Source organism: Acanthopagrus latus, chromosome 23 (assembly GCF_904848185.1).
Source record: "Acanthopagrus latus isolate v.2019 chromosome 23, fAcaLat1.1, whole genome shotgun sequence".
In the NCBI taxonomy this organism is placed as follows: domain Eukaryota; kingdom Metazoa; phylum Chordata; class Actinopteri; order Spariformes; family Sparidae; genus Acanthopagrus; species Acanthopagrus latus.
In genome coordinates, this window is record NC_051061.1 from 1,333,554 (window position 1) to 1,349,304 (window position 15,751).

A 15,751-nucleotide genomic window follows, 5' to 3' on the forward strand; every position below is an offset into this window, starting at 1 on the left:
AATGTCCCCAGTTTTTACCAAACCTTTCCACACACACACACACTTTATCACTGTTATTGGTGAAACTATTTCATGTTTTATGCAAAAAGGTTTCCTGAGGCAACCTGTACCCGGGGCATAAATTAACTACTAGTTAGCACTGCTGCTTGCCTAGTTCTAATTCTTGTGTTATTGCTTGAAGCACTTTCCTGCCTGAAGTTTCACTATGTTGGTCAAGTTACCTACTTACTCCCCCCCCCCTCCTAAATAATGAGCAAAGACATCTTTTCCAGAGGTTCAACTGGATGCATGTTGCAGCCAGGTGTCATTATCTCAGGTTCAGGTTGTATTAGCTCAGAACTGTTCTGGGTTGTATAAACTCATAGCTGATGGAAAAAAGACATGCATTTTTAGGAAGTGACATTGTTATGATGCCGCTTTGTTTGTAATTGGTTGGGTAATTCACACAATTACTACATAATGGTGCTTTTACAGATTTTAGTTTAGTTTTTTTTTTTTTATGTGATATCAGGGAGGCCCAAAAGACAAAATGGCAAGCAAATTTGATTATGGAACCTTTAATTTGAAACAAAGTCATTAAGAAAAAAAAATTAATTCAAGGGGTTTTAACAGCAGTCTCTTTTCGTTTAGAAAAATCCATTGTTGAAACATCAATAAAAACACTTCATTGCATCAACCGAGAGATCCAAGAGACACAATCCTAGTCTTTCAGCTCATTTTGAACATTGACAATTCATACAGGTGCGAGGTAAATGCAAAGCTAACAGGACTGACATTCAACCAGGGCAAGGACACAAAAAACAGTGTATCACCAAGAATATAACCAATGACAAGCAAGACCCAGTGAGAAAGCAAGTAGGATAGCACCATTTCACCTGAACACACCTCACAAGCACCAGAATATACCCTGCTTGTGTTCTGGATCCCTCCAATTGAAGTGATCGTCACAGACCATTTCCAAACTCATCACAATGTCATAAAAATGAGCTCAAACACACACATTTTTTATAAAAACAGGTTAAAACTAACAAAAGTATAACATAATCCCACAGATAAAAAGACACTTTACATACAGAGAGAGGCCTCAATCCTGACAGGAAAACTTGATTTTTAAACATTTTTTTCAAGGGGAGCAATAAAACTAGTTTTCAGGTTCAGATTTAATTTCGAGTAATCAATGATTACACTGAAGGTCCCCATCATGGTAAGAGGTAGGTGAAAGGCTGGAAAGACATCTGACCTTGTCCAATCAGTCTTCATTTGTTCCATAGTGGCACCTCACCTCTTCAAGGCACAGAAAACCACACGAGAGGTTCATTTATGCTTCCAGACACTTTTCTCCTCTGCATGCTGGCAGCAGGGCTCAGCAGCAGACCTCTGGAGTATATTTATGCACATATTATAAGACTAAAATGGGTACAATTAAATCAGTTTTACTAATAGAGGGGCATATCATTCATCCTCATCATATTACCATGTGTTTTCTGTAAAGTTGGTGCAGTGTTCTACCACAGGTCCAGATTTTCAGTCTTGGCGAAGCCTGGGTCTTTGCGGAGCTTCCAGTAGGTGTCATTTGACAGCCACACCTCTCTGCCAGCCTCATCCAGAGTTTTTCTGTGATAGTAAACAAAAGAAAATGGTTGCTTTTGAGCAGTTCTATTGGAAAGACAATGCCCTGTTTGTTTCCATCATAAACATTTGCTGCATTTGCTTCCTACAACTCAGAATTCTTTGTTAGATTTGAGGATATAACTCCTGGTAATGTCAGTTTGTAGCATGCTCTCTGTCCAAGCTGAGATAACTCCAAGGTGGGAATTGATGGGGTATGGACAGTCTGAATATCCATGACTGCTGAGTATTTTGAATACCCCGTCACTGGGATAATCCTTGAACATATTGTTCATACACAAGGGGAGGCAGGTTGTGGATAAATGTGTTCTGAAAAAGGTTGAAAAAGCAGAGCTCCTAACCTGAAGAACCTCGGGATGTGCTCCTCCCCATTCTTTGCCATCTCCTTCCGCCTCTCCCTCTGCTTCTCCTCCACCTCTTCCTTCATTTTTTCTGCCTCAGCTACCTTCCCCTCCTCCAGGAGCCTGATGAAGGAGGCCAGGAATTAAACAACAAGGATGGCGCAATAGTATAGGAAAAAAATATATATATATAGTATGTATAAAACACCACATTTTTCATTTCAAATAAATGAAGATCTTGTGTGCACCTCTGGTCTGGTCTGAAGCGGGTGTCTGTAGGCGGGAGGACTGCCTTGAGCTCAGGCGTCAATTCATTTAGTTCTCTGGCATAACGCGAGAAGCCGTAGAAGTCAGCGTGGTCATCAGGCTGCACATCTAAGCCGGAAATCACAACATACATTTATTCCCAGAAGGAAGGTTATGTGATCGACAACTCATTCCATTAGCAAACCATGCATTTGTCACTGAAATTCACCTGTATTGGTGAATCCATTATGCGTATTCTTCAACACTACAGGAATTTCATCAGACAGTAACTGGCTTGTAAGCCTGAATATAATTACACTGTGACTTTTCTGAAGATGTTTCCATTGCTCAGATGAAGATGCTACTCACTTGGCTTCCAGATGCACTTCGGTTCAAGCAGGGTGTCACAGAAGATGCCCTCATGCCAGAGGCCTCCAAATCTATGAACCACCTCCCCAGCCCGGTTTAGAACCACACCCTGCACCTCATTCTTATTGTTGTCTGAGCTCCAGTAGCGTGACTGAAATATATAGGAAGGAAGGGGTCAGGGTGATTTCAGTAATAGAGGACAAGAAAAGTACATGTTGATTACCCTGTCTTGTAACTGAACGACAAGATACAGAAACAGAACTTTAGAGGACAGGCTGGCCAAATGAAGACATCTGTGAATGTGTGTGTGTGTGTGTGTGTGTGTGTGTGTGTGTGTGTGTGTGTGTGTGTGTGTGTGTGTGTGTGTGTGTGTGTGTGTGTGTGTGTGTATGTGTGTGTGTGTCCTAACCTTGACAAAGGTGATCTTGCAGGTGCAGATGTCGCTCTGTGTGTTTCTGATCACCACCTCACCATAGTGCTCAATCCAGCGCTGCTGACTCAGCACATTGTGGATACATGTCACTGCCTTGTTCCATTCATAGTGATCACCGTACCTGCACACAAATGATGCTTTGAATGATGCCAAAATCAATAATAAATTAAAGAAATAAATGGCTTAGTAAATAGGTCATGAAATGCATCAAATACTAAAAATGGAACGGAATGTTGTTACAGATAACATACACATAATAATCATGATATTACATAATAGTAAATTAACATAATCTCCTACAATTTCTAATATTTGGTTAAGACTACACAACAATTAGTCTGTTATGGTCAGTGTCAGATTAGGTGATTAAAGAGTCAAAAACTCTTCCAGGAGACCAGGAGACATGACAGCCTACCCGACCAATCATAGCCTGCCATCTTAAAATGTGTGTGATTTCATTGGTAAGAAAACACAAACCTCTGTGTCTATACAATCAACTACTGTTATACAGTATGTATATTATGCCAGCTCACTGTTTTCAGTATTAGCAGGTTCTGTATTCATTTTGTCATTTTTACAGCTATTGTACATCTAGATGATACATTGTGTTCCAGCTGTTGTTAAGTAGTAGAAGCAGAGGCTTACTTGGGCAGGGTAACGTTGACTTGTCCAGAAGAGAGGATCTCTACTGACTTTCCCCAAAACTTGTACTTCCATCTCTGATCTGGGAGCAGACAGGACGAGACAGAGCATTAGGTTTGTCTCCACTCATACAGAGGTATAGGTGGACCCAGCACTCATCTTGATGCACTCAGCGCCTACCTTGCCAGAAAGTGAAGTTTTCTGACTCTGCATGGCAGGCAGAGACGGGTGGGTGATGGCTGACCTGAAAACAAGCATAACAGTAAGCTCAAAACTCAGAAGCTCACCTTTGGTCAGCATGTTTCTGTATTGAACTCCACTGGTTACCTGCTCACTGACGTAGTGGAAGCCTCTATCTTCTCTGTGAGTCTCGTAGGTTTCTCCCAGCACAGGGTTAAAGGGTTTGTAGCGATACCTCCAGGATGCCCAGGCATATCCAGAGATGGAGAACACTGCCACATAAACCTGTGGACATTTTTTTTCAAAAGTGATGAACTCTCCACTGAACTCCACTGTATCTTAGCTCCGGGTGGTCGGGATTCCAAGTAAGCCAAACTCACCATTCTCTCAAACGGATCCTCGATGTGGTTGGCAATGTCCAGCAGCTCACTGTACTCCAGCTCTTCACTGAGTCTCTGCAGCAAAGACACAGGCTCATTGAGAGCGATCGGCATGGAGACTCTGGACAGGTCCTTGCCAATGTTGTTGTACAGGATGGTCATGATGCCAATGTGGCTGTTGTCTGCTCCTGGGGCGGGGATGGCAGTGCGACGGCCTGGATCATAGAAACCGGCACAATTATTTGGTGGGCATACAAACATTTGGAAGGCATGCTCTTTTTTTTTTTTTAACCAATTTTGACAGATTTAGCTGGCAGTACGTCTTAGTCTGGTGTTCGCACCATATCCTCTCTGGCTCAGGTTATGGAGGCTTGGCATTGTGTGCAGTACTTCTGCAAACATCGACTGCCACTTGGCATAAAAATGCCTGTGCGTACATGTTTACGTTTTCAAGAGTCAACATTGATATGGCGTACCAAGCTTTGTTTGTAGAATGAATGCAACATGCAAAATCTGTGCAAAGCAAAGTGCACAAATGACAAATTTCTTCATAAAATCCATATATACACACACAATATTTATACTGTACAGTTTACATCATGTGTTCAGAATTTGTTGAATTTCAAGGAATTCAAGGATATGAAAGGCAAGCGACTGATGAGCAATCCTGGCCCTGTCAATGGTGGCATACAAATATTCAGAGCCTTCAAGAGGACCTGCTGCAGACTTCCAGAGAGTCTGGACGTGTGGACTACAATTATCCACAATTTGTTGCAATACATCCGTTAGAATGTAACAGCTGGATCAAATGAATGTTGCATTCAGTGATGCATTCAAAATATCTTACAAAGTCTAACTGAAACTGAACCAGGTGTCATGAATGTTTGTTTCTGTAACTCAACGAATGACTGCTTGTAAGAATTCAGACACTCTTGTGCTATAAGGAAAAGCTGTGCCCTTGCTGAGCTTGTCCTCTCACGGCACCATCAGGAAGCAGCTAAACTCAGTCCTGGAAAACCCGGACTGATGAACCAGCAGTACGTAGTAGACATGCTCTGCACTCAAATTCAAAATGAGACAAAGGAAGGATAGTGTTACCAGTGTTGGTGGGTACTGGGCTCGGCCTGTTAGGAGCGCTGTTCAGACTGGCCCGGTAGTTGATGGTGGCAGCAGCTGAGGAGTAGAGGAGATGGTTAATCTTTAGTCTTTTTTTTTTTTTTTTTGCACAGAAAATGTTTAAGTGGAGGGCAGTATGATCAGAGTGCTACAGGCGACTGGACGGTAGGTTAACACTCACTGTGTCCCTCCTCAGGCTCTGAGGTGCTGGTGGTGGTGATGTCACTCAGGCCCGACTCATCCGAAGCCTCTGCCTCTGATGAGGTCTCGCACACAATCACTTCACTGGCATCGAAATACTCTGCCATGGAGTCCGCCACTGAGGGCGCACGGAGACTGTGGCGGCCCATTGAGGGTGTCCTCTGTGAGGGAGCAGAGGATAGAGGATCTGCGGTTCAAACTACAGTTTCATTTCTAAAATGAACAGATTGGACAATGAAAGTACTGGAACCAGACTAGCCAGCAAGACATGTGAAGTATCAGACAAACCGACAGGACACATGAAAAAAAAAAGAAAAAAACACCACAGACACACAAAAAATGTCCACAGGCATGATCCTGCCAGGAACATGCAGCATTAAGTGACTAACCTGCATCACACCAACCACTTGGTTTTCTTCATAAATTTTAACTAATTTCACAGGCAAGATAAAACAAAAAACTGAATGCAAATAGGTGACAGTGAGACAATGAGACAGACATGCATGAAAAGAAACTGTTTCACACATCCAGACACAAGGCAGTACACACCTGGTCAGGACGAACGGTGCAGAAGGATTCCTCAGTAGAATCAGAGGACAGGGAAAGCGAGTGGACTTTGGTCAGACGTGACTGTATGTCAAGCTAAACACACATGCACGGACATGCGCATATACACGGATCAGCCATGCAAGAAACAAGAGGAAGGGAAGACAGTGGATCAAACACAAATGGTGAGATGGTTAACGCAGACTCCACAGCCTTCACACAATACGAGGTGTGGATCAACGTTTGGCTCTGTTGTTCAACTGTCACCAGGGGACAAAACTGCATCTGTCTTATGAACTCCAGGCATTATAATGGGTCAATCAGGTCTTTGCCTGGCTGCCTGGTCAACACCCATGTTTTGTTTTTGTTTTTTTTTTTCCCCAACTCCACACCCCCAAACTGTAATGTAGGCTAAGAAAATGTAATTCAGGTTATTTTTAATTTTTGTCTTGCAGCCAAACATGACTAAACCACTCAGGCTTGATTCCATCCCTGCCCTCTTCTCCATGCAGACAAGAGAGCAGAACTGAACTGACCAACAGTGACAATGCAGGATGACAGCTGCCAGGCAAACACCAAAAAGTCACAACAACTACAGTCACATGCAGCACAGACAGATCACAAGCAGGCAAACAAGAAGAAACCTCATGCAGCCCCACACAGGAAGGATTACAGAGTGCCGTCAGTTTGACAGCTGAAATCTACTGGCAAGTCTGAGTTTCAGTGTGTGACAACAGCCGTGCCGTTTGTGTCTTTGTGTGTGAAAACAGGGTGAGAAAAGACTTGAGGTGTGTTCCTTCAGGGCACGCCCGTGATAACATGTGTCTGTTCGCCTAGAAACAACCCAAACCTGCTCAACAGTTTCACACAGTGCCTCGCCAACAGTCAGCAAGGGCTGAGCCTCCATTGTCTATTTGCCAATCAATCAGTGTTAGAACTCTGGCAGAAATGGTGAGGTGGTAAAGAAGTGAGCCGACAGGGAAAGACACTTCTAAATTCATGCCAGTCTTTGTTGTTGTCGTCAACTTCTTCAGGAAGAAGACATTTCTGAGTTTTGAGTTGACGTTACCCAGTTCAGCTGCTGCTGCCTGTGTGTGTCTGCGTGTCTCTCAGTGTGTGTGCGTTACCTCAGACAGTGTGCTGCACAGTGTAGCGAGCTGGTGTGAGGTGTTCTGCCTCAGGTCCGGGCCGGTCCAGGCCTGCCTCACTCGCTCTCTCTCCAAGGTTAAAACATCATGAATTGACTTGAGAGAAGCATGAACTGCAACATAACGACAGAAACTTATGGACATGCTGTGGCAGCCACAATGTCATAACAAAACATCTTGTAGTAGTGCTATATTACAAAACCATTTTCTACATTAATCTACATAACAATTTGCATGTAGTCATGGCGGCTAACATTAGCTTAGAAAAGTATTTGCCAACATAAACTAACAACCAGCTTCGAGCACAGAAGTTCCACAGAGCCCCTTTTTAAAAAAAAAAGGGGGAACACAAGAATTGACCCCACTTTATTTCATATTGCAGGAATTATTTCAGAACCAAGAAACGTCCAGTGTATTGAGCCCTGACTTCTTTCAAAACAAGTTCAATTATTATATTCATATTACTACGAGGTGAGTGAGTTCTGTACCCCTTTGGGAAGCGGTGCAGATGTCCTGGTGAAGCTTCTTGGCCTCAGGAGAGGTGACCTGAGGGTTGGATAGCTGAGAGTAGACGTAGTCGGGGATCGACTGAACCGACGCCCCCAGACCAGCGCTGCTGTTTGTACTCAGGTGGCTGGAAGTGAACTGGACAGGACAGGAGGGCTTGATATGGTGTCAAAGTGAGAGGTTTAACTTGTTCAACACATGATGTTTTAAGATGAATCACAGCATGCGTAAGAGGTTAAAGACAGTCTTACCAGACCCCCATCAACACGGGACAAAGTCCTGGCATGGCCAACTGGTTTTCCCATCTTCCTCTTAGGTTTTTCCAGGGAGAGATTCTAAAACAGAAACAGGGTTATAGTGTCTCTCTGAAGATAACACCACATTTTTAGATGACTGAATGTTTGCTTTTAGACATAACATATTTGTTGTTTAAATTCTGTACATGTAATGACAGATCACAAGTGTACAATGTAATGACATGAAAGACAAAAGCCTTAGCTTTTAGCTCCAAAAAGAATAAATAATCTAGCTATTATGTTGTGATCATTTGATTCATTTGTATTTGTGATCATTTCATCAGAGACCATCAGCAATCTTCTGAGGCCAGCTCAGTGTCCCAAGTAGGAGGTCCATTTTATCAGGTTTAAATAGAAGACAAGTGATCTCAGCGCAATCTTTTTTTTCAAATTAAAAGAATACTATGAAGAAGCAGACACATTCACAGTTGCCTCCAGAACACTCACCTGCATGCTGATCCGCATCTCCAGATCTGTGTTTGTGATCGGTAGGCCTCCTTCTAGCCAGTGGAGTCGCTGAATGAGCTGGGCTAGTTCAGTCAACTCTGCCTGACAGCGAGCCAGATCTGACAAACAGAAAGGTCAAAAGGTCAGCGTTCCGAGATCACACACACACACAAACATTTTGCACATGATCCTACTAAAAAGTCACTATCACATCAATGTGTTCATTTTCTGCATTTCAGCATATGTATGTATGCATTCTGACTGGTGAAATACGACTGAACCAGGATTCACTATGTGGCTAGAAGGACGTGGGGATTCTGACCGTTGGAGGTGGCATCAATATCGTGGGTCTGCTGCAGCCAGGCTGACACCTTGTTGGTCACTCCTGGGTGGGAGGTGATGGCAGGGGCGGGGCTGCCCATCTCTGGCTGGTACACTGACGCTGAGCTGGCATATTGAGGAAGCTTGACACACACACACAAACACACCTCTGAGCATTTTTGACAGCTGGTCAAACAAGACAGAAATTTTTAGGAAAGTATTTTAAAAACGCAAAGTAACTGATCAAGTATTTAAAAATCATGACAATAAGTCTGAGAAAATTGGTCACAACAAGTTTTTTACACAAGTTGAGAGGAATGAGTATAAACCAAAAACAATGGAAAAATAAGAAATATCTTTATTATTTTGATGTCACTAAGCAAATCAACCACCTCCCACAAATCTATGTGCTTAGCTGATCACACAGAAACAACCCACTCAGAGGGTTCTTAAGAATTACACAAATTTGAGTGGGAGAGTTGCAGTAATTTCATTCAAAACATGTATTAAAAAAAAAAATATGCTAAAGTGTGTGAGATTAACAGGAATCTTTACTCACTGTTGCTCTGTTTTTCTGGGCGAGAGATGCCATGGCTGGCAGGGTGCCCTGACCGATGGAGAGAGCGTGAAGGACCCCATGATGAACACTCATCGCCTCGTTTTTCCTGAACACACGGTGGGCACACAGCTTGGTGAGCCAGATATAGAAGAGATCATGGCTCTTTGCCTAGCAGGGAGAGTAAAACAACAGCCCACAGGGATTCAGTAAAGAGAGGAACAGGGACAAAGTGAACTGAAATGAAGCTTTTCAGACAACAGTCTGCAGCTCAGGAGCGTGAGGTCATATCATTCTCCTACAAAACACCTCCTGGGTCCTGGAATCTCTGACATGTGTTGCGTTGGGTACCTTGAGGTGGTAGAGGTTGTCTCCAGCATCCAGGTCTATGCGTTTGGATTTCTTGTTGATGGACATGACAGCCAGGCTGACATCCAGAGAGCCGTGGAGTTTCCCTCTCTGAATCTAAAAAACACAGCCACCAAGTTTGTTTTCACTAGATTTTTTATTTACCATTCCAAACATTTACAAAGAGCTGTTAAGAGCACACTCAAATCAACCGAATAATCACAGAGTTCATCGCTGATGCCATCAGTGTGTTGTGAGACAGTGTTCCATTGGCAGCTGTGGTGTTTTTACGACTTACATCTTGCTGCGTCTTTGAGTATTTGAGAATTCCCTTCTCCAACAGGAAGTATCTCTGAAAAAGAACCAATCACAGTGAAGTGTTAGAAAATAAAACAATGATGATCTAGTGAATGCTGGAATTGCGTGATGTCATCAGAAGGTTAAACAGCTCTAGGTAGCTTGGCAGATAGATAAGATAACAGTGAAAATCAGTGCAAACAGAGCTGCTCACATGCTGTCCAGTCTGTGCTCACCTTGTGCCAGCCTTTGAGCGGGTACTTCCTCCTCTTCATTAAGTAGCCCTCGCAGATCCCGGGGATACTGAGGTCCACAGTGGAGCCGGGAACTGAACACATATCCTGATACTGCATATCGTCCAACACCTCCCAGTTACGAGACTGACACAGAGGAAACACTTTCATTACTAGAAAACAAATAGGGCTGGGTATTGTTAAGAACATCGCGATTTGATTTCGACTCAATTGGATTCAATATCGATTTGAGTCAGTATTGATTCAAATGCTTCGATATCGATTCAGTAATGAACAAGTAATTCATTAGAGTGCCTGTTGATCATTTTTAAATTCAAAAAAGTATTCTTAAAATTTTAAATCTTTCCTCTAGGAAGTTCTAGTTCAAATTGAGCGGGCAGGGTGAGACCGGCTACACTGGGAGTTTACAGTCTCCAAAAGAGCGGTGCGTCAGACATCGGCTACCCGCCTCCGTAGCTTCGACAGTGTTCCCGTCCTGTGGGTTTATTACCTGTTTTGAATGTTTGGAGGAGCCAGTACTACTGCTCCGTGAGTGGCCAGGTTTGAAAGTGCTGGCTGGGGATTTGTCAAGGGCACTGATCATGGACTGGCTGCTGCTCAGAGGGGGCGGACACACCTGAGGGTCCATTGGAACAGCGTAAGGAGGAAAGCGCTGCATGGAGGTAAAGACTTTCAGAGCCGGTTGTATCTCATGGCAAAGTACACGGCACTGTGGAAGTCAAGAAAAAAGTGTCAGCAGTGCAGTGATGAACCAAATAATCCAGACAATTAAAGTTTCGACAGAATAAGACTCTAAAACAAATGTCACATTGTACAAGAACATACTACAAAAGAAGTTTTAATGAATAGGTTATGAAACCGTCTCAATTTACCGAAAGTGAGACAATTTTGAATGTAGGCATAGCTATTCTAAATGCTCGTCACGGTCTGAGGAAAGAAGCTGCTCTGAATTCTGGTGGTACATCGAAGCACTAAAAAATGTGTCTCTTGTCATCTTTGTCCAAAGGCACCACCACAAACAGTCCCATGAAGGTTACAGTGACACATGCAATGCTCCACATAACTTTTTCCTAATAAAAAGTCAACTTCAAAAACTACAGAAGCCAGATTGAAATTCTTTTTGCAGCTGGAAAAGATAGGGTATGCAGGTTTAGGGTGTATACCCACTTATTTTTCAGCGTTTGGTATACCCACTGTAAATCCCCCTGATGTGCACCCAGTGGCATCACACAGCCACTTTTACAACAAGGTGATTTCATCCCCACCACTTTTTCCTGGGTATTAAACCATTTGCCCACCCTCACGGTGTACCAGCGTACTGAAATGGAGTGCACCTCAGTACACGAACATGAAAACCCATTGGTTAAGTTAGATTGATTGACAGCTATCAAGCCAATCACAGCCATTTGACCAAACCCACTAGTCCCAGCTGCTGGGAAAGTAAACACTGACATGCTGACACAGAGCTGCAGAGGTATGGAACATTATTTAACAGTTAATCATGTAGAATTTTGTCTGTAAATAACTAAACAACGTCTTGCTTTGTGGCATGTCAGCTAATATTAAACAAACCAGGTAGCAAACAAAGTTAATGCAAGCCGGGTAAAGTTAAATGGTAATTGACAGTTTTCTTGAGACAGCCAGTGATTGATATTATTAAAACATGATTACTCTTTTTGTTAAGAATGCCAAAAAGGAAGAGGCAGCAGAAGATTGACTTCTTTTTCCAAGTCAAGTTGTCATGTGAGTGGAGTTATGTGACAGGTGGGAAACAGAAAGCTAGCTTTCAATCCATAAATGCACTAATTCAAGTTTATAGTAGTACATTCATATTCTTGAATTAATGCCATGTAGGTTCATTTCCGTAACTTAAAGCTATTTGTTGGAGCTTAAAACCTTTTCGATGAAGAAAATCTCCTACATCAACTCATCCTTGTTACTGCTCTCAGAAACTAGAACATAATAGAAATGAAGACAATGAAATCCAATAAGACTGTTCAAATGTTAAATAAGAGGAATAAAATATAAAGTACGATGAAAGATTAGTAAAAACATATTAGAACAAAATATATGTAAAATAATTACTAAAAAGCAGATAAAAGAACAAAAGAAAGGAATGTTTCCTAATCAAAATCAAGGCTGTAGAGGTTTGTTCTAAGTTTACACGAAATATTTCAAGACTTCCATGTTCAGGAATATTAACATTGAGTTCTTTGTGTAGGATGTTTGAGAAAAGGAAGTCCAGGACTCAGGACAAAGGAGAACTAAGGAATAAGGAATAGTTCAGTTTAGATAGAGATAGAGATATATAGATACAGATGGAGATACAGATGGAGAGATGGATAGAGATATAGATATCATCATCGAGCAAGATGCGCCTTCAAGGACATTTGGTTCTCATCTACTCAACCCCTTGTTGATGGAAAGTCAGGTTAAATGTCATAGTGCACAAAACATTTCTGAAGTGTCACAGCAAAACAGAACTACACCACTCTTATACACAACTGAAGTAGTTGGGTTGACAGAAATAATTGATGAATTAAAAAAAAATGTATTGACTTTGTTTAGCTCATCCTGTGCAGTGCAAGTTTATAGAAACTCCAATATCCTGCATTCAAAAGACTGGGTTTCACCAGATGAGCTGAATGGAGTTTGTTTAGGAGAATGCTGCAACACCGTTTTGCTGCAAAAATGTTTTGTGGACTTTGAAGCTTTAGCCAACTTTCCACCAACAGGAGGGTGAATAAGTGATGACTACACTTTCATTTGTGGGTGAACTTTTCCTTTAAATCGAGGCTCCCACTAAGTGTGACGCGTGTTCATTAAGGAATTATCGTCTTCTCTATTTCTAAATGTTGGTTGGATCTACTGGCTTGTAAAAGTCCAACATTTAATTGAAAAGCTAGTTATGGTATATAACATCAGGCTTGACTAAATTATAGCTATGCACAACCATACAGGTTATGTAGTCTGAAAGTTGCTCAGTCATTATGTCAATCAGACAATGAAATGCATAATTAGGATGAAACCAGTGAACAGATGGCCCATTGAATATGTAGAGGCTCTCCTAGCTCCTCTTAGGGAAAAAACTAAAAACACACCCGTTCTCCAATCACTGGCATTCCCTTTTCTCATCCAACCGCTGAAAACTGACGTAAGAGGAAGTGCTCCATGTTGAAATTCCAGTCAAACATTTTGAGAAGCCTGACCAGATTCTGGTGGCAGCCGTTTGCTGGCAGCCATTATCACATGATGGTGTATTCAAGGAACACTCGGATGGGAAAAAAAAAAAAAAATGCATGGCATAAATTTGGAGGTTTTACAAGACCAATTATACTGTCCTTCTTCTAGTAGCTTCCCTTGTCATAGCTCTGAGATTGAATTAGGGAACTGTTAATTAGGAGAAGTAGAAGTAAATGCTGTCTAAAATTTACTCACATCATATGTTAGCATATACTGATTTTAACCATAGCCCCCACTCCTCACCTGGATTTGAATATAAAAGTGCATGCAACTACAAGAAGAGGTAACACTGATTAAAATGCATGAAACACAAGTAAAACCATGAGCCATCAGTAGACAGCAACACACATCAGGAAGGCCTGAGTGACACAGTAACAAATTAAACACACCTGTGTTGGTCTGATGTCTAACGAGCTGCTCCCTCAGTAGTCCACAAGCAATTCCTTTAACTTTCCTTCAAGGATAACTGAAGAGCTGTAAAAAGAATGAATAAATAAAAAAATTAAAAAATCCCCTCAAAGTTCCTGTGTTACAGCAAAGTCACACCGTGAAAAGAGATTTTCCTCTGTACATTACTTTAGCTTCAAAATGTCCTGTGAAAAGTCCTTTCAGCTCTCATCTGTGCTCCACGGAGAGCAATGCCACACCTGACTGATGGTGTGCTTGTCAGACTGGTGCATATCAAAGCCAGCAGGTATCTGGGCGGGGCTGAAGGTAGAGCACACTCTCTCAACCTGACCTAACAGGCCTGCCGGCTCTGTCATCACAAGGTTCTCTAACAGATTTGCTGCAAGCAGATCTACTTATCTAGAAAAACTAAGAGCCCAAATCGTATTCACTTATCAATTTTGCCCTACAAAGGCAAACAGTAAAGGTGGAAAAAAAAAAAAAAAAAAGTTTTCGCAGTTCATAGAAGCATAAATGGCACTTTTAAATGTGATCAACTGTCACATTTCTTTTAGCAGAACAGGTTTTTCTTGGAAAGTTAAAAAAGAAAGTTGAGTCCACAGAGCAATTAGAGTAATTAGAAGTAAGGTTTAGGGATAAGTCTGGCAATAAATGTGTGTGTGTGTGTGTGTGTGTGTGTGTGTGTGTGTGTGTGTGTGTGTGTGTGTGTGTGTGTGTGTGTGTGTGTGTGTGTGTGTGTGTGTGTGTGTGTGTGCGTTTTGTGCAGTGGGAACTACCACAAAAACAGGTCTGTGTGCTTTGTCTGTCTTTTGATTTTGTCTGAGGGCAACAGAAGGAGGTCACAGGAAGAGGGAGCATGTCTTTGTCTCTAGTTGTTTTAGTCAACAAATCACTTTCCGAACGAAAACAGCACTGGATATATGTACTAACAAGTACTGTGTCTGCATCAAAGGCTGATTAATAATCATCAGAAGAGGAAGAAGAAGAAGAAGAGGGATAATTTTGTGTAGCACTTTTGAAAACATAGTTGCCTCACAATGTCCAAATAAACAGAATCCAATAACAATAAGAATCAACATAAAAGAATAACCTGAAGTTTACAATATGATCAAGGTTCAAGGTTTTAAAGTCATTGTTCTAGTTTTATTGTCCAGGTAGTGGACTTAATGTTATAGACTGTGTCTGATGGTCTGAGGGGGATTTGGTTGAAGGATGATAGGTAGTTGTAAGATGGGCTTAGTCAGGGTTTGTCTCTTGATTCGGCTCAAAAGCCCTTCTGAGTGGTTGACAGCTGAATGTTAATCTGATGGAGTGGACTTTGTCTTTGTCTTTCAAAAGGGTGAAACAATTATTACAGAGGTGGGGGGAAACATCCTTGACATAGTTCTGGGGGGCACCAACATGATTAGTGGGCCTAAACAAGATTCTGGAGTTAAAGTAGTTGCTGGAAACCAAGGCTGAGAAAAACTGAAGAAAGTTGAAAAATGACATAAAAACAGGCAGGGTTTCCCATTCAGTTTATTTGGGGCAGGCCACTACAATATCAACACACACTGACATTCAATTTTTGGAGCTGCTCAGCGCTCTCTAAACCCTATTTAGATGGTCGATAGGGCATGGTCTCAAGTGCAGCAAGCTAGTGCCTTTAGGATGTGTTCAAGTCCATTTTGCTAGTGAAACAGCAGATAATCTCACCGCAAGGCGTGGTGCACGGTGCAGAGGGGTGGTATTTAGTTGTGGTGCAACGGATCATCTTTGATCCATGATCCGTTTGGATCAATATCTTCGGTTCGGCACACACGTGATCCGTGGATTGATTTATGAGAAAAAAAAGTTGTGCGCA

At 42.0% G+C, this 15,751-nt stretch overlaps 1 protein-coding gene across 8 annotated transcripts; it reads right to left on the reverse strand.

Moving 5' to 3' along the window:
- Positions 1–541: 541 nt before the first annotated feature.
- Positions 542–14,218, reverse strand: LOC119014470 (oxysterol-binding protein-related protein 7-like). Of its 8 annotated transcripts, none has more exons than XM_037089696.1 (24): positions 14,077–14,218; positions 13,890–13,974; positions 10,874–10,966; positions 10,240–10,383; positions 10,005–10,058; positions 9,710–9,823; positions 9,362–9,529; positions 8,804–8,945; positions 8,482–8,600; positions 7,990–8,073; positions 7,720–7,876; positions 7,211–7,344; positions 6,087–6,179; positions 5,518–5,698; positions 5,319–5,393; positions 4,221–4,435; positions 3,988–4,125; positions 3,841–3,904; positions 3,664–3,742; positions 2,995–3,139; positions 2,586–2,736; positions 2,219–2,345; positions 1,971–2,093; positions 542–1,614 (listed from the first exon to the last, which is right to left on the reverse strand). In XM_037089696.1, exons 3-24 carry the CDS (start codon positions 10,913–10,915, stop codon positions 1,506–1,508), a joined length of 2,658 nt encoding a protein of 885 aa, XP_036945591.1. In that variant the 5' UTR covers positions 10,916–10,966; positions 13,890–13,974; positions 14,077–14,218; the 3' UTR covers positions 542–1,505. The 8 variants fall into 8 exon arrangements, with proteins under 8 accessions (XP_036945591.1, XP_036945589.1, XP_036945584.1 ...); XM_037089694.1 differs by having other exon boundaries at positions 10,748–10,966; XM_037089689.1 differs by lacking the exons at positions 13,890–13,974; positions 14,077–14,218 and adding an exon at positions 13,744–13,801 and having other exon boundaries at positions 542–1,377; positions 1,475–1,614; positions 10,748–10,966.
- Between the last annotated feature and the right edge of the window lie 1,533 nt (positions 14,219–15,751).

What these genes read in the sequence shown, in the direction of transcription:
- LOC119014470 (XM_037089689.1), bottom strand. Translation starts at nt 13,767, where the DNA reads ATGCACTTTTATATTCAAATCCAG. An exon ending in CCTCCAAACATTCAAAACAG is followed by an intron (nt 10,384 to 10,747) that starts GTAATAAACCCA and finishes CCTCTGTGTCAG; the next exon opens with TCTCGTAACTGGGAGGTGTT. An exon ending in CGCTTCAGACCAGACCAGAG is followed by an intron (nt 2,094 to 2,218) that starts GTGCACACAAGA and finishes CTCCTTCATCAG; the next exon opens with GCTCCTGGAGGAGGGGAAGG.